This window comes from Phyllostomus discolor, chromosome 12, assembly GCF_004126475.2.
Source record: "Phyllostomus discolor isolate MPI-MPIP mPhyDis1 chromosome 12, mPhyDis1.pri.v3, whole genome shotgun sequence".
NCBI lineage: Eukaryota > Metazoa > Chordata > Mammalia > Chiroptera > Phyllostomidae > Phyllostomus > Phyllostomus discolor.
The window spans coordinates 15,057,250-15,082,871 of NC_040914.2; the positions used below are offsets into that span (position 1 = coordinate 15,057,250).

The 25,622-nt window shown below is 46.5% G+C and overlaps 1 protein-coding gene across 1 annotated transcript; it reads right to left on the bottom strand.

Annotated features, from left to right (window-relative positions):
* Positions 1–884: 884 nt before the first annotated feature.
* Positions 885–24,582, bottom strand: LOC114511431 (CD177 antigen-like). The gene is made up of 13 exons (XM_036012385.1): positions 24,485–24,582; positions 24,269–24,409; positions 23,834–24,019; positions 23,041–23,160; positions 22,774–22,890; positions 8,718–8,858; positions 8,273–8,458; positions 7,331–7,450; positions 7,062–7,178; positions 2,733–2,873; positions 1,895–2,080; positions 1,628–1,759; positions 885–1,362 (listed from the first exon to the last, which is right to left on the bottom strand). The coding sequence occupies exons 1-13, from the start codon at positions 24,534–24,536 to the stop codon at positions 1,094–1,096; spliced, it is 1,908 nt and encodes a 635-aa protein (XP_035868278.1). The 5' UTR covers positions 24,537–24,582; the 3' UTR covers positions 885–1,093.
* Positions 24,583–25,622: the final 1,040 nt, after the last annotated feature.

Consider the following 25,622-nt stretch of genomic DNA (forward strand, 5'->3'; position numbering starts at 1 on the left):
CCTCCAGGACATGTCCAGCTTTCCAGCCCCACCTTCCTCTCATCGTTGTAGGTAAAGAACTGGTCCTCAAATTGACATTAGCACACCATGTTATCACAATTAAGTAATGGAGAGGAATTGTTTATGTCCTGTGTTGAAGACTGATTTCCACCCAAACAAATGAAGGAGAGAATGTGAAAAGGAGAAGGGTGGATGGTGATGGACACTCCATTTCCTTTTCCAGACTCACTCACTTTCCTCCTTCCTGCTGTTCTTTGCTCCTGGGGACAGATCTCTTGGGACTGCGTCAATGGGAAATCCTGCCTTCCAGGTGGATGCAGTCAATGGGAGCCCCAACAGCAGACCAGAGGGCGGACACTGAGTGGGGCTTGGTCACCCATTCTGCAGCTCCCTGCCTCTCTTGTTGCTGTACACTGGTCAGATTTCTCAGCCTGAGGCCAGAGCTCCTGCCAGGCAGCCCTCTCTAATCTCCTCCCCCACCTTGGGAACCTAGTGACAGCAAGGACTTCTCTTCTGCCTTTCAGGCGTAGGATGGTAACAGACCCTGTGACATTAGCTTCAGGAAACTGTGCACCCCTTCTTGTTTTTCTACTTCACACAAACACATATGTCAAGTGATTCAGGTGGGATGAGCCCCCTGTCTGTGCAGGAAACCTGACTCCTAAGTGGTAGCCTCATTGGCCAAAGTGCACTTTCACCTCCCAGGTCATGGTGATGACCTGCAGCTGCAGAACCCTGAAGGCTCTGCTACCTCCTCAGCTGGGAAGGAGACATGTGCCAGACCAGTGATGGGCCTGACATGGTGAATCTCTGGATTCCTCTCCTCCCCACCCCAGATCTCTGTGAGCCCTGCCCTCCCCTCCCATAGAGAAATCCCAGCACTGGGAAAAAAGACAATGCCTTTATTCATCAGACACATGTGGCCACTGTTGGAGTGTTCAGCTCCCACAGGGCCAGTTCATCTGCTCCCAGGCCCTTCCATATGTTGCTCCCAGGTCACAACATGTGTGGTTGCGAATTCATGGAGATGGTAAAATAACCCAGTGTTTGGTTATGAGATCAGAGGAGGGTTTGGTTTAGGGGTCAGCTGAGGCTAAGAATCACAGGGAAATAGAGTGAGCAGGGTAGTCATCCCACACCAAAGGGCTAGAGACAGTCCCAGCCCTACCACCCGAGCCAGGTAGGGGGCAGGAGCAGCCCCGCTTTGGAGATCTTTAGGAGCACCTCCACTTTGGCGATCTTTATTCACATCCTCAGGGAACTCGACTGTGTGGAACGGCCCAATCATGTTGGTGTGGTTCAACAAGTAGTTGGAAGGTTGGGCCATGCAGCCCTGAATGCTAAGTGGGGAGGTCAGCCCACCTAGAAAGTGAAGACTGAGTCAGAAGGTTCTCAAAGTGGTGCACACTTAAATTCCTAAGACCCGAGAGTCCCAGACTCTAATATTTCCCCCCTCGGACCAGGAGATCAGGCTCTTAGGCCTCCCTGCCTTCAGATCTAAAAATCTGGGTCCCAGACCCTCACCCTCAAACCCATGAGCCAGGGTCTCAAGGGCACTCTCACTACTGTAGCAGTGAATCCAGGACCTCAGCCCCTTCATTCTTGGGACCTGGCCTTCAGCACTTACCTCCTTCGAGACCGATGTAACCTTTATAACAACCAGTGGTACCCTTAGGGCACGTGACAGTTCCAGAGCCTGTACAGGATCGACTAAGTTGCACACACGTGGGACACTGCAAGTCTCCTGGGACAGGGGCAGCTGGGGAGCAAAGGGAAGGTTGGGGTGCACAGTTCTGCTCTAAGCTGTACCTACCCTACTTGAACCCAAATATTCTTGTCTCTGGGGCCCCAACTCCCCATGTCCCTTTTCTTCCCCTTCCCCTGGCTCCACTACCTAGATCACGGAGGGAGTTCAGCAGGACACTGGTACTGCGGGCATTGTTGCACCGGTTGGAAGAGCAGAAATGGGTGTAGGAGGCGATGAGAATTCCAGGGGGCCCCGAGTGGATGGAGACAGCCTGGGAATTCTGTGTCTCAGTCTTGATGCAGCCTTTGCTCCCCACAATGAGTGATGTGGATCCTGAGGGGGAAAAGTGACAGCTGGATGGTGGTAGGTAAGGCTCTGAGGAAGGCTGGAGTCATGGATTCCTGGATGCTTAGTTGGCAGAGGGTGAACGTAGGTTCCCTGAGTACAAGAGCATGGGGTGGTTGCAGGCAGGGCCAAGACTGGAGCCTGAGCCTGGGTCCTCGCCCCAGTTCTGTCCCCTCTCAGTTCTTGCTCAAATATCACCTCAGTAGAGCTTTCCCTGATTTCTTAATTTTCAAATTGCAATCTTCAATTACTCTCCCTATTTCCTTTCTCTTCTGGATTTTCTTTTTCCCCACTGGCACATAAAGCTGAAGGAAAGCAGACCCAACGAGATCTACATAGCCTGGCCCTGAACAAGTGCTCAGTAAGGCTCAAAGTCACTGAAGTTACTGTGCACCAGCTCTGTTCTCAGACCTGCATGGACCATCACATATATCCTCATGATGTCCTAGCACAGTAGGAAATGTTATTGCCAGTACCTAGCCCCCAGCTTTCAGAAAGGGACAGCAAGGTGCAGAAAGATGAAGAGTGAGGTGTAGAATTTCAGGCCTTGGAATCAGGCAGGAAGTTCAGGGAACAGAATCCAGGACAGGAGACCCAGGACACTGTACAGCAATTCCGCCCTGATGCACAGCCCACGCACCTACATCTATGAGCAGAAGAGTCTCCTGGCACACCTCCGCCAAATCACATTTCACAGTTCCAAACATATTCCATTCCAGAGGTTCCTTAGCCAGATTTCTTTGAAACCGCAACATGGTTCCCTTTTCACAAGTCTGAGAAGCTGGAAAGAAGAAATCATCAGCATTTGTGTCAGCCCAGGAACAAGCCATGTCTCCCCCTCCAGATCCCATGTTTGGGAAGGTGATCACATTCTTCAGTCACACTCAGGTAACCTGGACACAGTCATTTCATCTCAGGTGGAAAAGGGACCTTTGACGTTTGTGCCCACCCCCATTCATTACACCACCTTTTCTGCTCCAGCAACTGCAGGGACCTTGCTCAACACCCATGAAGGCTGCACCTCCACTGGGGATGGCACAGAAAGTGGATCTTTGTTAACCTGAGCCATCTCTGCTTCCCTCGCTGGGGCTCAAGGTCCTCATCGGGATAATGAGGAGTATAGACTGACACCCTATATTCTTTTAACATAGGGTTTTGAGAAACCCTATGTCTCAAACAAAGTTCCTCCAGTGCCTAGTGTGTGTACTAAGCATTTACTATGTGCCTCGCTGTGGTAATTGCTTTCCATGGAGTAGCCCATTTAAGTTTCCCAAGGCTCTCTCTCATCTGGGTTACCTCGTTTTCTCACAGTGACCACCAGAGTAGGTGGTGTTATTTTCCTCCTTCTTCCCATTTTCAACACCCAAAACAAAGGCAGAGGAGTAGTGAAGTCAATTTCTCAGTGTTCCACCACTAATAATTAGCCAAGCTATACTCCCTGGGGCAAGCGATAGGGAGAACAGTGTTTGAAGACCTTGCTCAGCTACCTTGGCCTCTGAGGTTCTCAGAACTCCAGTGTGAAACCCAGGAGCCTAGGCCTTCACTTACAGCCACTGCATCACCAGCTGGGATGTGTCACATGATGCAGGAACTCCTGGACTGATGACACAGCATCCACCAACATGTGCAACCTTCACAGCAGCCTCATGAAGGAGGACCGCTCATTCCCTCACTTCACAGACCACAACACTGTGGCTCCTGCTGCCCTCCTCCCAGCCTGGCCACAGTTCTCCCAAAATCACCTCACACATGTTGGTCAACAGCAGCTCCTGACTTGCAGTTGCTTGCATTGAGAACATTGCTGTCATTCTTAACAATCTCTATGTCTTACACCCTGTGTTGCACCCGTCAGGATATCCTGTTGGCTTAAGCTGCAGAATGACTCCAGACCCTAGCCATTTCTTGCCACCTCTACTGCTTCCACCACAACCAACTGGCTCCCACCTTCTTTGTTCTGAAACTTCCCATGGATCCTCTCCCCCATGCTCACCTCCCACTTACTCTATTCCTTGCTCAGAAGCCAGAATAATCTCCATAAAAATTAAGTTGATTCATGTAACTCCTCTGCTCAGAGAATTTCGATAGATCCCAGCCCCATTCAGGATAAAATTTTATGTCCTAAAAATGGCCCCAAAGGCCCTGCCTCTCTGTCCACACGCCTTGCTTTGTTCCCTTTTGAACACACTTCTGGAGCCACACTGGCCTCTGGGCTTATTCTTGCACACCCAGCAGGCCCCCACCCACACCAGGGCATTCACATGTGCCCCTCTGCTCCTGACTGTCTGGAATCACCCACTCCTCCTTGAGTTTGGTGAAAGAGGCTCATAAGGGTGGTGATCCTCACAAACTGGTTCCGTGGCACAACCCAGATGGAAACCCACATCCCCCTGATTGAGACCTAGGCTCTTAGCCACTGTGCTCCTCCTGACAGTGCAGACACACTGCCCTCACTGGCACCACAGCCTGGTTCCTTAGGGGGGCACTCAAGGCCATTCACATTCCAGCTCTTGGTCCTCCTTCAATAGGCCCCTGCCACGGCCTGTTTTGTGGGCAACCTGTGCTCTTTTACCCAGCCTTCCCCCAGCCTCAGGTCTTCCTGGGAGCTGTTTGTCATGTTGGAATGGCCTTTTCCCTCCATGACATCTTGTTGTAACCCAGCTTCTGATGCCTCTTCTTACTGTTGTTCAATAAATGTTTATTAAACTGCTTCACTGAACTGAACCAGGACAGGCAAACACATGTCCCAAGATCTAACTCCAATGTTAAAAGCTAAGAGAATAAGTTTATGTATTAGGAATATTCATCTGTGGAACAGTAGCTATATTTTAGGTGGCAAGTGTGTAGTTTGTATATCTACTGTGCAAGGCATCTGGGAAAGTGTATGTGTATGGGTATATGAGGTGTGTGACATGTACATGATATGTTTGTGTGGTGTGCCTGGAGTGTGTAGTAGTGGTATGTATGTATGATGTGTGCTATGTGTTAGTTACATGAGTGTGACATAATATCAGTTTCTGTGTTTGATTTATATATGGCATGTGATATGTTGTGTGGTTTGTGTGTTGTGTGTGGTATGTGATGCTGAGGTATGTGGTATGTGTGAGGTATAAGGAGGCATGTGTGTGGTGGTGTGCTGTGCCTGCAGCGTGGTGAGTCTGCTTATGTCCATTGTGTGTATTGGGTGCTACATGTCTGTGTGGTACAGTATGTCACATGGATTACATTGGGTATGTTTCAGGAATGCCTTCTGGATTACAAATGTTACCTAGTCCCAAAAAATGAAGGCTAGACAATTAAACAGCATAATCAGAAGGAGAGATTCAGACCATCCCTCCATGGCCAAGACCTGTCCATGGCTCCTTTGCACACAGCAGAAAGGCTAACCTTTACATCAGGCTTTGTGGCTATTTGACCAGAACCAGACCCCCAACTTCCCTCCCTGCTCCCATACCAATATCTATTCCCAAGACACACCAGGTGATATCCAACCTCCCTGGCCTTGTACCACTGATCCTTCTGCTTGGAACAGCTCTCCTGAGGTTGTCTACACCCACTTTGTCTACCTGAAAAACTGGTAATCAACCAGTCCCAGCTGCACCCATCCTCTTGACAAGAACTTCTCAGACAGAGCTGAGGAGCACTTTATGAAAAACAGCAGGCTTATTCCCATCTCCAGGCCTATACACATGCTGTTTCCTCTGCTTGTTCATGTCCTCTTCCTCTTCTACTAATAAACTGCAGCTAACCTTTAAGACATGGCTCAAGGGCACCTCTTCTGTGAAGACCTCCCTGACACCCCCCCAGGACATTACTATTTTCCTGCTCACAGCTCCCCAAGGTCCCTTCACCACAGCCCTGTGACCATCTGCATCTGTGATGTTTCATCTCCTTATCCTGGATGTCCTTTAGGGCAGGGACAGGGTCTAAGTCCTCTGCAGTCCCCACAGGAGACCTTGGAATCCTACACAAACTGACTTTTCATCCTGTGCTAGCCCTTGTGCTGCCTCAGGCTGGAAACCTTGGCATTGGTGACACCCAGGCCCTGTCCTCAAGGCTCCCAGACTAGCCAGAGGGATCCAAGCACAGACGACTGTTTGCTGAATCCACTCAACATTCTCCTTGAAGCTTTAAGGGCTGGGTGCCATGGGCAGATGAGGAAACTGAGGTTCAAACAAGAAAGGTCCTCTTCCCATTCTGCTAAGTCCCCACTCCTCTCCCAGTCTCCTGTGCTTCTCACTGAGACACTCCAGGCCATTGTCAGTCTGCCCAGTGTACAGTCAGGCTGCCTTTGTGTGGGTGTGTAAGGACACTTTCAAAGTCCCTGCTTGGTTCCTGCTTTCCCTTTCACAGCTGAAACATCCTTGGTTTTCTCTGACATCCTTCCTCTATAACAGCTGCCTGGGTGCTGTAGTGCCATGGGTAGGAGATGGATGAGAATGGGAGAGGTAAGGTGGTTGAGAAGAGGTGAGACACCCAAGACTACACAAGGGCAAGAGTGTGGGGACACAGAACTGAAGGCAATGAGTCATTCCCAGCAGGAGAACCAGGCACTCTGCACTCACTTCTGCATCCAATGGATAAAGCAGATTGCAAAGGACCCAGCCCTGCATTCCACTTGACCTCTCTACCCACTCCCCACTCCCTCCCATGTGGAAAGTCTACCCTCACTTGGTTTGTCAGTCCCCATGTCACTTAAATCACCCACCAGTGAGCCCCTCTCCTATATCTCTCCCTGAAAAAGTGTGCCCTGTTCTTCCCTTCAGGGAAACCCCTCCTACCAGCATCCTCACCCGTAACCACCTGCCAGGACAATTCCTCACATTACACTGCCTGAGTGAGTAATAAACTTCATAATTACTTGTGGGTGCTAGTGTTGGTGGGATGTGTTGGATGCAGGACTTTAACAAGGGTCATTGTATCCCATTCTCCAGGGCCAGTCACAGTTTTGTCTTCAGGGCATGGAACTCACCATCAGTATCACAGCTTTCGCTCACAGACAAGGACCCAATTTTCCGAGTCTCATTAAGCAGGTTGCAGGCTTCTTGGGACATGCATCCTTGGACTCTCAGTTTGCCGCTGACACCCCCTGTGGGAAGGGCCCAGGCAGAGTGAGAGAGGGTGAGATGCTACTGCTGAGACCATCCAACCCTGAGAAGCCAGGCCTCCCTCCTCCAAGTCCCAGGTCTTACCTGCCCTCCATACCCTCAGTGCCTACAGGAACCCCAGGCCCCAGCTCACCTCCCCTGAGGGTGAAGATCCCATTGTAGCAATGCGAGTGCCCAACAGGGCAGGTCACCTCTGTTGCAGATTCACAGCCTTCTGTAGACAAGCAGACTGGGCACTGCACGGACCCTAGGGCTGGGAGGTGAGAGGGAAGAAGGGAAGACTGAGCTGCCTCTGCATTTGGATCTGATGCCTTCTACCTGGTCCCTTTGCTGCCCCCTCAAACAGCCTCCTCATTCTCCCCAGACTTGCCCAGTTCAGGTTTCTCGCAGGTAGCCCTGGGTTCAGGAAATTGGATTCATGTATTTGCTGAGAGAGCAAGGGGGACATGAGATTGGGGAGGGGCACCAGTGACTGAGACAGGGTAGAGGAAACAGGGCAGAGTTAATCCATACTTCTCCTATGCAGTCCCAGCAGACAGGATGCCACAAAGAAAAGAGATGCAGTGCATCTCCCCAAACCCAGGTTGGGATACAGACAAAGACAGTGAAAAGTTACAGGCCAAGTTCACACAAAAGAGGAAATATCAAAACCCTAAATGATGCCCCAGTTGGTGTAGCTCAGTGGATTGAGCACACACTGGGAACCAAAGGGTCGCCAGTTCAATTCCCAGTCAGGGCACATGCCTGAGTTCTGAGTCAAGTCCCCAGTGGTGGCTACGTAAGAGGCAACCACTCATTGATGTTTCTCTCTCTCTCTTTCTCCCTCCCTTTCCTTCTCTCTAAAAATAAATGAATAAAATCTTTAAAAAAAACCTAAATGAAATATGAGTAAACCAAGCCTAACCAGTATAGAAAAGGGAGCAGAAGCCAGGTTTGGACCATCACCAGAGTGTAAGGGTGCAATCTGCTTTGTCCTGGGGACTGTGGACAGGCTGGGTGCCTGGGAAGTGTCTAAGCAAACACTCCCTCTGTGCTCCCCTATTCCCCACTCTGCTCTTCTCCCTCTTTGTCTCACCTGCAGGGGGCTGCAGTGTCCAGAGAGGGACGGTGTTTGGGAGGTCATTGCAAAGGTCCTCATGGCGACACACACGGGTGTAGGAGACAATGGAGAGGCCAGGGCCTGCCCGGTGCTCAGTAACACGGGCCTCTTGATCCTTCTCCTGGGTACAGCCCTTGGTGAGTACTAGGAGCACTTGGGGTCCTGCATGTCAGATGGAGGAGGCCAGGTGAGGATCAAGACACTAGAGTCCTAGAGTGGGGGTCTGTGGCTGGGGTGAGAGCCTGGGGAGGAGGCGCCTGGATTCCCAAGGCCTCCTCCTAGAGGAGGGGACAGCTCCTGGTATGAGGGAGGGTGTCTCCTGGGTGTTCACACAGAAGGCAGGCAGGACTGGTCAGGAGGAAGGAGACCCCTGCAACGTGAGGATTGCAGTCACACTTGAGGTACCCAGGGTCCTTCTTACCATTCTCAAGTAACATCAGGGTGTCTTGGCAACCCCAGCCCTCTCTGCAGTCCTCCTGTCCAGCAGTCCACTCCAAGGGCAGTTCTGTTACATTCATCACTCTCCCCAGTGCTCCCGACTGACAGGTAAGGACCTCCATTCCTGAGATGAGGACAATATATCCATTTAGCTCATCCTCCCCGGAAATCTTATCCCAAGCTGGAGTCTTCACCCACAGGGCAGCACGAGAGGGAGGCCCAAGGGGGCTGACAGCAGGGCTGGGCTCATGGTCAAGGCTGCTATAACTTTCTCACTTCTGCTCTTTCTCCTAGGAAATAGCCCTTTTATATCTTGCTCCTCACTTGAGGCAGCCAGGAATGGGTGGGGAGTGGAGGACCTTGCTAAAGGAGGTGTGCACCCATCTCTCACTCTCACCAGCTTAAAGGTTGGGTAACCTGAATTGTTCCTCCTCCCTGAGACCCAGAAGTTTACCACAGACCCCTCAGCAGATAAATACTGTGGCATTCTGACCCCCAGCCTCAATTGGTCCAGATCCCCAGCCTTCTTTCTTCCTGAGCCCAGCTATGTAGGTCCCTATGCTTATACTGTTCCAGGGTAGTTTGTGAGAGAAGTTTCCTCATTTCTCCTGGCAACCTGGTGACCCTCTGGTGCTAGGTGGGACCCAACTGCTGTAAGGACATGGAATGGTCGGTCTTCACTTGTCTCTATAGTTTTTCTACCTTAGCCTCTGCCACCCACAGGCTTATACCACTCTTTTTCATCTCTTTCCTTCCAATAGGGCTTTCCTTTTTATTTCCTCTTTCATAACCTTTCTCATTCTCTTTCCTATCCTTCTCCTTCTCATCCTGAGTCTTTTTCTTCTATTGTTCTCTCTGCTCCCAACACAACACAGGCATAGAATCATCAGTTCCTGCTGGCTAGGAGGAAACTGAGGTACAGCAAGGGGAGAGTAAATAGCTAGGGAAGAACTACAATATACCCTCACAAAGCAAATTTTCTCTGCTAGAAACAGATGGGAACAGCAGTGTGCTAGAAACACAGCTTTTCAGAAATACAAAAACAACAAGCCCTGCTCATAATGATGGCCTATAACTGTAGTGCAAATACCACCACACCTATTTTGAAGTCACCAACAGATTAACAAGGAGCTTGCCATATCTTAAATAATTAATAAGTTTCACTAGCGTATACAAATCAGTTACACCCCACTGGGTAGGAGGGAGACCGGAAAAAACACAGAGCACCTGTCAGTGAATGCAGAGGCAAGAAAAGGAAGGGTGAGAACAACGGTAGAGGAGAAAGATAAGTGAATGTATAACTTTCAATGGTATGTGTATTTTTGACATTTTTATACATTCTGTTTTTATTTTGTTTGCAACTTTCAGATGTACCACACAGACATATATGTTACTCCTATCTCCCACTGAGTCTGCACCACTAACTGGCATATCATGGTTGCTCAGTAGATACTTACTGATTGAGTGAGAGACTGAGTGAATGAATGAAAGAATTAAGAGGAGGTTAAGATGGCACTACACTCGTGTAGGTTATGCACTTTTGAAACACCACCTCCTTCCCACTAGTTCACATTGTCACTGTGTGAATGGTGCCCTCTGAAGCTGTGAGAGGCCTGAAGCAGGGTCCTCAGAGGAAGAGGGAAAATAAGGTGGGCAAAGGGATGCATAGGGTAACAAGTCACCCATTAAATGTCTTCTTTTAGTAAACAGATATTTACTGAGGCTGAACTTTGTACCAAGCACTGTCCTCATTGCTAGGGATATAAGAAGACCAACAGGAATGAAGGCCTCCCTTTTTTGTAGAGCTCACAGCCTAATAAGAGCAATAGACACAAAACAAATTCAAGAGCACAAAAAGAAATCTTAGATTATACTGGTTGCTAGGCTAGTAATATGGAAGTAAGTGACTGAACTGGGAGCAAGGAAGGCCATCCAGAGGAGGTGACTTTTGTGCTGAGGGAAGAGTAAAAAGAAAGAGCCTGCCATGGAAAGACAGGTGGAAAGAGTATTCCAGGAAGAGGGGAGAATGTTTGCAAATGTCCTCAGGTGGGATCAAACTTGCCTTATGTGAGAGTTAGAAAGAAAGCAGGGCTGGACTCATCATGGCTACAGAGGGAGTGATGGAAGACAGGAGTGGAAAGGCCAGCAGGGGCCCAACCAGATAGACTAAGTCAGGACAAGAAGGCAACCTTCCCGGGATCCTGCACCATTCAAATGGCAAATGCAAAGGCTGGGTGTGGGGCCCTTAAGCAAAAAGTCTGACAGTTCTTGTTGTAAAATTCTGTTGGCTACCTGGCCTGATACTGTTGCTTCCCTAACTGTGGAATCTCAGCACTTTCCTTCCCCTCTCTGAACTTCATCCTTCTCCTCTGTAAGGTGTGTGTAATGACTATCTGCACATCAAGGATGGAGGGTTATCTATAGATAACCCAAAGTGGATTCACAACACATGATAAAAATAGGTAATATTATGAGTCCTTACACAGTCCAAGCTGTAGCCCAAGCACTTTATATATTTCAACTCATTCATTCATGCCAACAACTAGGAGGGACATCCTATGAGTTGCCCAGTTATATAGGTAAAGAAACTGAATTCCAGAAAAGTAACATAACTTGTTCAAGTTCAGAAAATGGCAAAGATAACTACCCATCCAAGATCTTTATTCCCTTCATGGTGTAGCTCTCTTACTAAGTGAAGACTAGCCAGGTAAGGACTGCAGTTCCCATCCATGGTCTCTTGTAGGTGGACCATGTGACTAGTGTCTACCAATGGAACATGAGCAGAAGGGACTGGTGTCACTTCTGATCATGATAAATTAAAACGGACGAGTTCCATCTTCCTACCTCTGTGTGCTTGTCAAGGGTGACCTTGGAGCCACACTCAGACTATGGCACAGCCTCCATTGTCCTCAGTCCCTGAGAGCCTGAGTAGAGCAGAGCATTTCTCCCTCCCCCCAAACACTCCACCAAGTACACATGCTGTGAGTGAAACATATCTATTATGTTAAACCAGAAATATTTAATTTGATGATGTATTTGTTGTGGCAACTAAAATTTCTAGTATGTTACACACTGCTAGGAAGTGCTTTCCTTGAGATAAATGTTCCAGAAGCAGAGTCAGAGACAGAGCTTCTTCTCCAGATGCTTTCCTGAAGAAGCATGATCAAGGAAGGAGAGTGAGGGAAGCAGGCTGGGAGGACAGGGAGACTAAGAAGAGAGGGATCTGGTCTGGAATCACACTTTAATTTCAATCCCATACATGGCACCACAGAGTTGGACCAGCTGTGAAAGAACACCACCCTTTTACAATCCCATTCCAGTCAGCCATTGGCCAAGGTCTGCCCCCAAGTCAAGGGAGTAAAGGATATGTGGCTACTAGCTCCCACCAAGTGAGATCAATTCTCAAGAGAAGAAGCTGCTCTGAGGTGTTGTCAGCCCAAGCCAGCTGGACAACGACATCTGGGTGAGACATGGTGCACCCACTCCAGGGATGGGAACAATTTGACCCTAAGGGCCAGCTTCCAACCATGACACCTGTGTAGGGATCTTCTGTGAATTTCTAGTAATACCAACTTCATCACAAGAACATAAATACAATGACAAACACTACCTTACATTACCAACTCTATAGAGTACCATAGTTAAGAGCTCTAATGAATTCACCCAGCACTGCCAGGACGGCTTTCTTTCCTTTCTTTCCTTTTCATTGGGTACAACAATGGCAACAGCTCCCTGTTCTATAGAGAAGAGGACCCATACACTGACAGAGGGAAAGAAGCCAGCCTTTTCATTGGGTACAACAATGGCAACAGCTCCTTGTTCTATAGAGAAGAGGACCCATACACTGACAGAGGGAAAAGAAGCCAGCCAAGGCCTCTAGGTCAGGCTGTGTCCAAGGGAGAGTCAGATCTTGGCCCCTCAGCTCACACTTTGGCAAACTCATTCTGCTTTCTCCTCCTTCACTGGCCACTGGGCTCACCAGGTAATAGAAGGCTGAGCCAGGCCAGAATTTGCTCTCAGGATTTACCTACAGATGACAAAGCCAGACCCTTTAGCATTTCTGTGGGGCTGCCTCCATACTTTTCTCCAGCAAACACACTTCTCCCTGAGACTCCCTTAGTGACTCAAAGAGCAAGTACTTCTCCTCAGGGTTTCCCCAGGTCCAGTCCCTACCTCTGTCACTGCCATAATCTTCCTGAGCAGTGACTGGTCCCATCTGTCTTCTCATCTCTAAGCCCTGAGTGAGACCCCACACAGGGCCCGGTCCACACAAGAGGGCCATGGAGAGTCCAGAAACTCCACTTGTCTTCAAAGCATTATTTCTTTGTCCCCTAGTGCTTTTATTTACAAAAATTTCTAACCTACAAAAAAGTGCAAGGATACTCAGGTGAAATGAAACAGAGACAAGCAAACTCTCATACACTGCATTCAAAATAATGGTTATAGGATGTTCAATGAGCTCAGTGACAAATACAAAGAATTCCAAGTAAGCTATAAGGAACTTACTGCAAACTACACCAGTAATAAAAAAAAAAAACCATAAAAACTCTCAGAAAGAGCCAGGAGAATATTAAGAATACAATTCCTGAAATTAAGAACACAATATAGAGAATTAAAAGCATGCTAGATGAAGCAGAGGACTGGATCAGTGAGCTGGAGACAAGGTCAAAAGAAATGTCCAGACAAAGCAACAAAATGAAAAAAAAAGACTCAAAAGGAATTAAGAGGATTTAAGGGAGCTGCAGGATAACATGAAATGTAATGATATTCATATCATAGGGATGCCAGGAGTAGAAAAAGAGGATGAAGGTATAGAAAACCTGTTTGAAAAAGTAATGACAGAAAACTTTTAACATGGTGAGAGAAAAAGTCACACAAGTCCAGGAAGCATGGAGGGTCTCGATCAAGATAAATCCAAAGAGGTCCACACCAAGGAACATCATAATTAAATGTCAAAATTCAAACCCAAACAGAGAATCATAAAGGCAGGAAGGGAGAAACAGCTGGTAACATAAAGGGGAACCCCGATAAATCTATCAGCTGATTACTCAACAGAAACACTAAAAGCCAGAAAGGAATGGCAAGAAATTTTCCAAGTAATGAAAAGCAAAGACCTGCAACCAAAATTACTCTACCCAGCAAACCATTCAATTAAAATGCAAGACGAAATAAGGAGTTTCCCAGACAAAAAAGAAAAGAAAAGGTTAAAAGAATACATCTCCACCAAACCATCATTGCAAGAGACGCTAAAGGGACTGCTTTAAGAAGATGAGGAAAAAGAGCCCTGGCTGGTGTGGCTCAGTGCACTGAGTGTTTTCCTGTAAATGAAAGCTTGCTGGTTTGATTCCTGGTCAGGACACATGCCTCAGATGCAAATCAAGTCCCCAGTCAGGGGTGTGCAGGATGAAACCAGTATATGTTTCTCTCTCTCTCATTCTCCCTCCATCCTCTCTCTAAAAATAAATAAATAAAATCTTTTACAAAAAGAAGATGGGGAACAAGAGAGAGACTGAGAGGAATACAGGTACAAAGGGGAAAATGACAATGAATAAGTACCTATCAATAATAACCTTATTTGTAAATGAATTAAATGTTCCAATCAAAACACATAGGTTAGCTGACTGTATAAGAAAACATGACCCACACATAACCTATCTACAAGAGACCCACCACAGGCAAAAAGATGTACACAGATTAAAAGTAAAGGGATGGAAAAAATTATTCCAAGCTAATGAACATGGAAAAAATATTCCAAGCTAATGAACATGATAGATAAGCTGGGGTAGCAATACTTATAACAGGCAAAATAGATTTCAAAACAAAGGCCATGAAAAGAGACAAAGTGGAAATTACACAATACTTAAGAGAACAACCCAGCAAGAAGATATAACTCTTGTAAACATGCATGCACACAATGTAGAAGCTCCCAAATATGTAAGGAAAACCTTAGAGGACTTCAAGAAAGATATCGACAGAAATATCTTATAGTAGGGAATTTTAACACCCCTTTGTCAACAATGGATAGATCTTTCAAGCAAAGAATCAAAAAGGATATTGTGGCATTGAACAACAGCCTCAATCAAATGCACTTAATTGATATATACACAGCATTTCACCCCAAAGAGCAAAAAGTACATTCTTTTCAAATGCACATGGAACATTTTCAAAGACAGACCACATGGTGGGACACAAAACAAGCCTCGACAAATTCAAGGAAATTAAATCATATCAAGCATTTTCTTGGATCACAATGGCTTTAAACTAGAAATCAACCTCAAGGAAAAAACTAAAAAACATTCAAGTTCATGGAGATTGAATAACACGCTATTAAATTATGGATGGGATAACAATGAGATCAAGGAAGAAATAAAAAATGTTCTGGAATCAAATGAAAATGAGCATGCAACAGCCCATAACCCTTGAGACACAGTGAAGGCCATCCTGAAAGAAAAGTCCATAGCAATACAGGCCTACCTGAAAAACACAGAAAAATCTCAAACAACCTAACCCTACATCTACATGAACTGCAGGAACAACAAAGAAAGCCCAGAGTGAGTAAAAGGAAGAAAATCATCAAGATCAGAGCAGAATTAAATTACATAAAGACTAAAAGAACAATTCAAAGGATCAATAAATCCAGGAGCTGGTTCTTTGAAAATATAAACAAAATTTACAACCTTTTAACAAAGGTCATCAAGAAAAAAAAGAGAAAGGAACCAAATAAAATCAATAACGAAAGAAGAGAAGTTATAATTGAAACCATAGAGATACAAAGGATTGTAAGGCATTAATATGAAGAAATATACACCAAGAAATTTGACCACCTCGGTGAAATGGACAAAGTTCTAGAAACATGTTGTCTCCCAAAACTGAATCAAGGAGAAGCAGAAAGACTGAACAGACCCATAACAACTAGTGAAACTGAAATGCTAATCAAAAAATTCCTGGTGCACAAAAGGCCTGGACCAGACAGCTTCACAGACAAATTCTACCAAACATTAAGTGATAACTAACTCCTATTATTCTCAAACTATTCCAAAAAATTCAGGAAGAGGGAAGACTCCTGAACTCTTTTTATGAGGCCAGTATTACCCTAACTTCAAGACCAGACAAAGACACAACAAAGAAAGAAAACTACAGCCCAATATCGCTGATGAACATAGATGCTAAAATCCTCAACAAAATATTGGCAAAGTGGATCCACCAACACATTAAAAAGATCATACATCACAATCAAGTAGGACGCATCCCAGGGGTGCAAGGATGGTATAATATTTGCAAATCAATACACGTAATACACCACCTAAAATGAAAAACAAATCACAAGGTCATATCAATAGGTGCTGAAAAAAGCACTTATTGATATTATTATAGAGAACCCATATATTATAAAAATGGTCAACAAAGTGGGAATAGAGGGAGCATACCTCAACATAATAATGGCCATAAATGAGAAACCTACAGCCAGCACAATACTCAGTGGGGAAAAACTAAAACTTTCCCCTTAAGATCAGGCAAAAGACAAAGGTGTCCACTTTCACCACTTCTATTCAACATTGTGTTGGTAGTTCTAGCCACAGCAATCAGATAAGACAAAGAAATAAAAGGTCTCCAAATTAGAAATGAAGAAGTAAAACTGTCATTGTTTGCAGATGACATGATAGAGCACATAGAAAACCCTATGGGCTCCACCAAAAAACTACTCAACCTAATAAGTGAATTTGGCAAAATAATGGGATACAAAGTCAATGTTCAGAAGTTGAAGGCATTTTTGTACACCAACAAGGAAATATCAGAAACAGAAACTAGAAAAAAATTCCAACTTACTATAGCAAGAAGAAAAATAAAGTATCTAGGAATAAACTTAATCAAGGAGGTAAAAAAACCTATACTCGGAAAACTACAGAACACTGAAGAAAGAAATTAAGGAAGATACAAATAAATGGAAGCATATACCATGTTCATGGATTGTAAGATTCAACATCATTAAGCTGTCCACACTACCCAAAGTAATCTATAGATTCAATGCAATCCCTATTAAAATGCCAATGACATATTTCATAAATTTAGAAGAAATATTTAAAAACTTTTATGTAATCAGAAATGAACACGAGTAGCTTCAGCAATCTTGGGGAAGAAGAGCAAAGTAAGAGGTATCACAATACCTGATATCAAGTATACTACAAGACCAGTGTAATCAAAATAGTCTGGTACTGACATAAGAACAGATGCATAGATCAATGGAACAGAATAGAGAGCCCAGAAATAAGCCAGTGTCTCTATGGTCAATTAATATTTGACAAAGGGGGAAGGAGCATAAAAGGGAGTAAAAATTGCCTCTTCAACAAATGGTGTTGAGAGAACTGGAATGGTACATGCAAAAAAAAAAAAAAAATGAAACTAGACCACCAACTTACACCATACATAAGAATAAACTCAAAATGGATAAAAGATTTAAATGTAACCCGTGACACCACAAAAGTCTTAGAGGAAGGCATAGGCAGTAAAATTTCAGATATACCACGCAGCAATATTTTCACTGATATATCCTCTAGGGCAGGAGAAATAAAGGGAAAAAATAAACAAATGGGACTATATCAAATTTAAAAGCTTCTGCATGGTTAAAGAAAATATTATCAAAATGAAAAGGGAGTAAACTGTATGAGAAAACATATTTTCCAATGATACCTCAGACAAGGTTTTCATCTCCAAAATACATAAAGAACTCCTACTACTCAACACCAGGAAGACACACAATCCAAATAAAAAGTGGTCAGAGGACCTGAACAAACTTCTCCAAGGAGGATGTAGAGGGCCCATAGCATATGAAAGGATGCTCAGCATCACTAGACATCAGACAGATCAAAATTGAAAACACTTCACCCAGATCTGAATGGCCATCAGCAACAAATCAGCAATCAAGCGCTGGTGAGGATGTGGAGAAAAGGAAACCCTAGAGCACTATTGGTGGGAGTGCAGGCTGGTGCAACCACTGTGAAAAACAGTATGGAATTTCCTCAAAAAAGTAAAAATAGAACTGCCTTTGGACCCAGCAATTCCCTAGGATTATACCCTAAGAACCCTGAAGCACCAATTCAAAAGAACCTATGCACCCCTATATTCATAACAGTATTATTTACAATAGCCAAGTGCTGGAAGCAGCCTAAATGCCCATCAGTAAATGAATGGATCCATAAACTGTGGTGTATTTACACAATGGAATACTACACATTAGAGAGATAGAACAAACTCCTACCTTCCATGACAACATGAATAGAACTAAAGAGTATTATGCTAAGTCAAATAAGCCATGTGGGAAAAAACAAATACTATATGATCTCACCAATGACAGGAACCTAATGAACAAAACAAACAAATGAGCAAAATAGAACTAAAGTCAAGGAAACAAGGACCAGGCTGACAGCAACCAGGGGGTGGGGGACAAGGGAGGAATGAAAGGGAATGGTCTAGTCAAAGAACAGGTATGAATGAAACATGGACATTGACAACATTCTGGGGATTCATTGTATGCAGAGGGTTGGCAGGACAGGGGAGATCTAGGATTCAAAATGGGGCAAGTATAACAGAACAATAATTTCATATTATATATATGTATATATATATATGTATATAGGTGTGTATGTGTGTGTGTGTGTGTGTGTATAATGTATATACTGATTTGAGAGAGAGGAAGGGAGAGAGAGAAGAGAAACAATGACATAGAGAGAAACCTCAATAGGTTGCCTCCCATACATGGCCCTAATAGAGGTGGATCCTACAATCTAGGTATGTGCTTTGACTACAAATCGAACCCACAATCTCTTGGTATACAAGATGATGCTTCAAGGAACTGGGCCATACTGGCAAGAGCCACATTTCACTTCTCTTCTGGAATATCCAACAACAAGATTTTTGTGTTTCCACACAATGAGTCTCTTAAATTGTTTTTGACAATATTCTACATGAGCAACGTTGCATCTTTTCCAGTGCAAGGCACTGGGATTATAATGTCACACTGTTGCATTTTGGGCTAATTCATAAGTAATCTTTGGGGTGAACCACTGAAGCCATGTGAACATTTTAGTCCCTGTCAATGAAGGGGACCCTTTCATTTCTTTGCACATACTGTCCCAGCACCATTTTTAGAGAATCCATCTTTATCAACACCAATTACACCATAGCAGATCATTAAATGACTGTTCCAAACAAAGTTCCTCCAATGCCTAGTGTGTGTACTGAGCATTTACTATGTGCCCAACTGTGGTCATTGCTTTCCACGGAGTAGCCCATTTAAGGTTCCCAAGAAGCTTGGGAACCCTCATCTGAGTTACCTCATTTTCTTACAGTGACCACCAAACTAGGTGGTGTTATTTCCTTCAACTCCCCATTTTCAAGATGGAAAACAGTGGCAGAGGAGTTGTGAAGTAGATGTCCCAGTGTCCTGCCCTTAACAATGCCAAGCTGAGCTCTCTGGGACTAGTGATGGGGAAGACAGGGTTTATGACCATGCTGAGCTACCTTGGCCTCTAAGGTCTTCAGGAGTCCAGCCTGAAAACCAGGAGCCTAGACCTTCACTTAGAGCCATTGTATCACCCGCAGGGGTGTGTCACGTGATACAGGAATTCCTGGGCTGATGACACAGCATCCACCAACATGTGCAAACTTCACAGCAGCCTCATGAAGAAGGATCACTCATTTCCTCACTTCACAGACGACAATATCATGGCTCCTGCTGCCCTCCTCCCAGCCTGGTCTCCACTCTCTCGTCCCCCACCTTCCAGGTGTTGGTCAGCAGCAGCTCCTAACTTGCAGTTGCTCAAGTTGAGAACATTGCTGTCATTCTTAACAATCTCTATGTCTTACACCCGCTGTTGCACTCATCAGGATATCCCGTTGGCTTAAGCTGCCGGATACCTCAGAAACCTGGCCATTTCAAACCACCTCTGCTGCTTCCACCAGTGTTGGAGACCCAGTGGGCTCTGACTTGCTTCACCCTCAGTCTCCCTCAGGATCCCCACCCCCGCACCCACCTCCCATTTACTCTATTCCTTACTCAGAAGCCAGAGGAATCCCCATAAAAATTAAGTTGATTCATGTAACTTCTCTGCTCAGAGAATTTCGATAGATCCCAGCCCCATTCAGGATAAAATTTTATGTCCTAAAATTGGCCCCAAAGGCCCTGCCTCTCTGTCCATATGCCCTGCTCTGCTCCATTTTGAACATACTTCTGGGGCTACACTGGCCTCTGGGCTCTTTCTTGAACACCCACCAGGCCCCCACCCACACCAGGGCCTTCCCATGTGCCCCTCTCTCCTGACTGTCTGGAATCACCCACTCCTCCTTGAGTTTGGTGAAAGAGGCTCATAAGGGTGGTGATCCCCCCCAAACTGGTTCAGCAACACAACTCAGACAGAAACCCACATCCCCCTGATTGAGACCTAGGCTCTTAGCCACTGTGCTCCTCCTGACAGTGCAGACACATCACCCTCACTGGCACCACAGCCTGGTTCCTTAGGGGGATAGTCAAGGCCATTCACATTCCAGCTCTTGGTTCTCCTTCAATGGGCTGCAACCATGACACATTTTGGGCAACCTGTGCTCTTGCACCCAGCCTTCCCCCAGCCCCAGGCCTTTACAGGAGCTGTCTGCCACCCTGAAATGGCCTCTCTCTTCATGACATCTTGTTGTACCTCAGCTTCTGATGCCTCTTCTTACTGTTGCTCAATAAATGTTTGTTAAACTGCTTCACTGAACCAAACCAGGAATGGCAACCACATCTCCCAAGATCTGACTCCAATGTTGAAAGCTAACAGAATAAGTTTAAGAATGTGCATCTGTGGCATTGTAGCTTTATGTGGCATGTGTGTGGTTTGTGTACTGTCTGTATAGTGTGTGGGGAAGTGTATGTGTGTGGGTGTATGAGGAGTCTAACATATATGTGATATGATTGTGTTGTTTGTGTATTATGTGTGATATGTGATATGTAATATGTGTATTGATATATGTGATGTGTGGTAGTTGCACAGATGTGGCATGGTATCAGTTTTGTGTGTCTTTGGTTTATATGTGGTATGTGTGGCATGTGGTGTGCTATGCCATCTTATGCGTTGTGTGTGGTGTGTGGTATATGAAGTTTCTGGTATGTGTTACCTGTAAGGGGGCATATGTGTGGTGCTATTGTGTGAATGCAGCATGGTGAGTCCACTTATGTCTGTTGTGTGTATGGCATGCTACATGTCTGTGTGGTACAGTATGCCCCATGGATTACATTGGATTTGTTTCAGGAATGCCTTCTGGATTATGAATGTTACCTAGTCTCAGAGATAAGAACCAGACAATTAAACAAGATAATCAGAAAGAGAGATTCAGACTGTCCTTCCATGGCCAGGACCTGTCCATAGCTCCCTTGCCCACAGCAGAAAGGCTAACCCTTACATTGGGCTTTGTGGCTACTTGACCAGCACCAGGCCCCCAACCTCCCTCCCCACTCCCATACCAATATCTATTCCTAAGATACACCAGGTCATGTCTTGCCTCCCTGGCCTTGCACCACTGATCAGTACTTGGAACAGCTCTCCTGAGGTTGTCTACCATCACTTTGCCTACCTGAAAAACTGGAAATCACCCCCCAGTCCCAGCTGCACCCATCCTCTTGTCAAGAACTTCTCAGACAGAGCTGAGGAGCACTTTATGAAAAACAGGAGGCTCATTCCCATTGCCAGGCCTTTGCACATGCTGTTTCCTCTGCTTGTTCATGTCCTCTTCCTACTCTACTAATAAACTGCAGTTAGTCTCTAAGACATGGCTCAAGGACACCTCCTCTGTGAAGACCTCCCTGATACCCCACCCCCAGGACATTACTATTTTCCTGCTCACAGCTCCCCCAGGCCCTTTCACCACAGCCTTGTGACAATCTGCATATGTGATATCTCATTTCTTAGTCCTGGATGCCCTTTAAGGCAGGGACAGGGTCTGAGTCTTCTACAATCTCCACAGGAGACCTTGGAACCTGCACAAACTCACTTTTCATCCTGAGCTAGCCCTCATGTTGCCTCAGGCTGTAAATCTTGGTGTCGGTGACATCCAGACCAAGTCCTCCTAGTTCCCAGTCTAGCCAGAGGGATCCAAGCACACAGGACTGTTTACTGAACCCACTCAATGTTCTCCTTGAAGCTTTAAAGCCTTTTGCCATGGACAGAAGTGAAAACTGAGGTTCAGACAATGGAGATCCTCTTCCCATTCTGCTAAGTCCCCACTCCCCTCCCAGCTTCCTGTGCTTCTCACTGAGGCACTCCAGGCCATTGTGCATCTGCCTAAGGCATGGTCTGGCTTCATTTGTGTGGGTGAGTGGGGACACTTTCAATGTAACTGCTTGACTCCTGCTGTCTCTATCATACCTGAAGCACCCTCGGTTTTCTCTCTGACCTTCCTTCCTGTATAGCCCAGCTGCTGCGGGACTCTAGTACCATTGGTAGGGGATGGATAAGAATGAAGTAAGAAGGGTGGTTGTGAAGAGCTGAGACACCAGGGCTACCCAAAGTCAAGAATATGGGGACATAGAACTGAAGGCAATGAGTCACTCTCAGCATGAAAACCAGGCACTCTGCACTCTCTTCTGCATCTATGGATTAAAGCAGAATGCAAAGCACCCAATCCTGTGTGCCTCTTGACCTTTCTCCCTGCTCCCCACTCCCTCCCACATGGACAGTCTGCCCTCACTCAGTTGGCCAGACCTGATGTCATTTAAAATACCTATCAGTAAGTTCCTGTCCTACATCTGTCCCCTGGATCACCCTCCTCCCCCTCTCCCCCTTCAGCTAAATACCTCCTACCAGCATCCTCACCCCAAAGTACCTACCACAATAATCACTCACATTACACTGCCTGAGTGAGGAATAAACTTCTTAATTACTTGTGGGTGCTATTGTTGGTGGGATGTGTTGGTTGCAGGACTTTCACAAGGGTCTTTGTATCCCATGCTGCTGGCCATTGCATCCCAAGAGCCAGGCATAGCCTTGTCTTGATGACATGGGACTCACCATTAGCACCACAGTTTTCACTCACAGACAAGGACCCAATCTCCCGAGTCTCATTAAGCAGGTTGCAGGTTGCTTGGGACATGCACCCCTGGACTCTCAGTTTGCTGTTGATGCCCCCTGTGGGAAGGGGTCAGGAGAGTGAGAGAGGATGAGATGCTACCACTGGGACCATCCAACCCTGAGAAGCCAGACCCACCCTCCTCCAAGTCCCAGTCTTAGCTGTCTCCCTGCCCTCAGTGCCTATAGGACCCCCATGTCCCAGCTCACCTCCCCTGAACTTGAGGACCCCATTGTAGCAGTATGAGTGCCCGATGGGGCAGGTCACCTCTGTTGCAGATTCACAGCCTTCTGTAGACAAGCAGACTGGGCACCGCACAGAACCTGGGGCTGGAAGGTGAGAGGGAAGAAGGGAAGACTGAGCTGCCTCTGCATTTGGATCTGGTGCCTTCTACCAACCTCCTTTTCTGGCCTCCGGAATCTACCTCCTCATTCTCCCCAGACTTGCCCAGTTCAGGTTTCTCTCATGTAGGCCTTGGGTGTAGGAAGTTGAGGTTGTGCAGTGGGGACAGATGAAGGTGGGGGGTAATGAGATCTGGGAGAGGGACTGGGGACTGATCCCAAAAAAGATACCCTGGGAGGAACTAAGGGAGAGCTCCCTATAACTCCACTGCACAGTCTGAGCTAACAGGATGCCACAAAGGTAAGAGTAGGCAGAGCATCAACCTAAACCCAGTTCAGGATACAGACAAGGACAATGGAAAGATACAGGCCAAGTTTACTTTGGAATAGGAAATACCAAAACCCTAAATGAAACATGGGTGAACCAAGCCCAACAGTATACAAAAGGAGCACGGCCCAGGTTGGGGCCATTGCCAGGGTCTGACGTGCAGTCTGGTTTGCTACCCCAGGACTGTGAGAGGAAGCTGGGCCAGAGGAGGGAACCTGAAGAGTGTGGAGAGGCTGGGTGACCAGGAAGGGCCTCAGGAAACACTCTCTCTATGCTCCCTTCCTCTCCACAACCCCTCTCTTCTCCTCCTCCTTCTCTCCCTCCTTGTCTCACCTGCAGGGGAGGGCAAGCTCCAAAGAGGAAGGGTGCTGGAGAGGTCATTGCAGAGGTCCTTGTGGCGACACACACTAGTGTAGGAGACAATGGAGAGGCCAGGGCCTGCCCGGTGGTCAGTAACATGGGCCTCTTGATTCTCCTTCTGGGTACAGCCCTTGGTGAGTACTAGGAGCACTTGGGGTCCTAGACATCAGAGGAGGGGGCAGGTAAGATCAGGAACCCAGGGTCCCAGAGGAAGAGCTGTGTCATGGCTGGGGTGAGAGACTGGAGAGGAGGCACCTGGGCTGCCTAGGAAGAGGGCACAGCTCCTGGTATGAGGGAGGGGGTCTCCTGAGTCTGTACACAGAAGACAAGTAGGACTGGCCAGGAGGAGGGAGATCCCTGCACAGGTCAGTGTGGCAATCACACTTGGGGTCTATAGGGCCCTCTCACCATTCCCAAGGAGCAGCACTGTGTCTTGGCAACCCCAGCCCTCATCGCAGATCTTTTCGCCAACTGTCCACTGCAAGGGCAACTCTGTTGCATTCCTCACAGTCACTGCGCTTCCTGACTGGCAGGTCAAGGCCTGTGTTCCTGAGATGAGAACAGAAAATCCACCTTAGTCCATCCTCCCAGGAAATCCCCTCCCAAGTTGGGGTCTTCACTCACGGGACAGCAAGAGGGTAAGGCCAAGGAGGGCTGGCAGCAGGGCAGGGCTCATGGTCAAGGCTGCTACCACTCTCTCACTCTTCCTCTTTCTCCCAGGAAACTCAGCCCTTTTATACCTCTCCTCACCCAAGGTAGCCAGGGAAGGGTGGGGAGTGAATGACCTTACCAAATTTGGCCTGGGCCCTCTTTCCTAATCTCACCAGCTTAAAGGTTGAGAAACAAGAGTCCTTCCTCTTCCTTATGACCCAGGAGTCCAACCTCCCATCCCCCTTCTCTCTCTGACCGTAGAAGTCCAAGCCTCCTCCTCACTCAGATGCAAGAGTCCAAACCCCATACACTCCGCAGTTAAAAATTGAGACACCCTGACACCCAGCTCCATTGGTCCAGGTCCCCAACCCTCTTTCCTCCTGGGCCCAGCAGTGCAGGCCCCCACCTCCACTTTTTTCCAGAGTAGTTTGTGAAGGTAGTTTCTTAATTTCTCCTAGCAACCTGGCCACCTTCCAGCCCCAGGTGAAGAAATGGCCCAACTGCCTGTGAGGATATGAGAGATAGATCTTGGCTGGTCCCTATGGATTTTTCTACCCTAACATCTCCCCTCCAGATTTATACCCCTCTTTTCTATCTCTTTCCTTCCAATATGGCTTTTCTTTTTATTTCCTTCTTCATGACCTTCCTCGTGCTTTTTCTTCTCCTTTTCCTTCTGATTCTGATTATTTTTCTTCTTCTGTTCTCTCCCAGCACAACACAGGCTTAGAGTCCCCACTTTCTGCCACCAGGAGGGAGCTGAGGTATCAGGGGTAAGAGTAAATAGCTAGGGAAGAACTAGGATATTGCCTGACAAAGCAAAGTTTCACTGCTAGAAAAATGGGAACATCAAAGTGCTAAAAAAGCAGCTTTTCAGAAAACCAGCATCAACAAATCCTGGCTCATAATGTTGGTCTATTACTGAGGTGCAAATATTCCTGCCACATCTGATTTTGAAGTCACCAACAATTTAACAAGCAACTTGCCAAATCCTAAATAATTAACAATAGGTTTCACTAGCATGTACAAGTCAGTTCTAGCTCACTGGGTAGGAGGGAGGCTGGAAAGGATATGGAGCATCTGTCAGTGAGTGCAGAGGCTAAAAAAGGAGAAA

Coding starts and splice junctions, on each gene's coding strand:
- LOC114511431 (XM_036012385.1), bottom strand. CDS start 24,536: ATGAGCCCTGCCCTGCTGCCAGCCCTCCTTGGCCTTACCCTCTTGCTG. Junction 24,020..24,268: donor AGTGCTGCTCCTTGGGAATG/GTGAGAGGGCCC, acceptor TCTGATGTCTAG/GACCCCAAGTGCTCCTAGTA. Junction 1,760..1,894: donor GAACTCCCTCCGTGATCTAG/GTAGTGGAGCCA, acceptor TTTGCTCCCCAG/CTGCCCCTGTCCCAGGAGAC.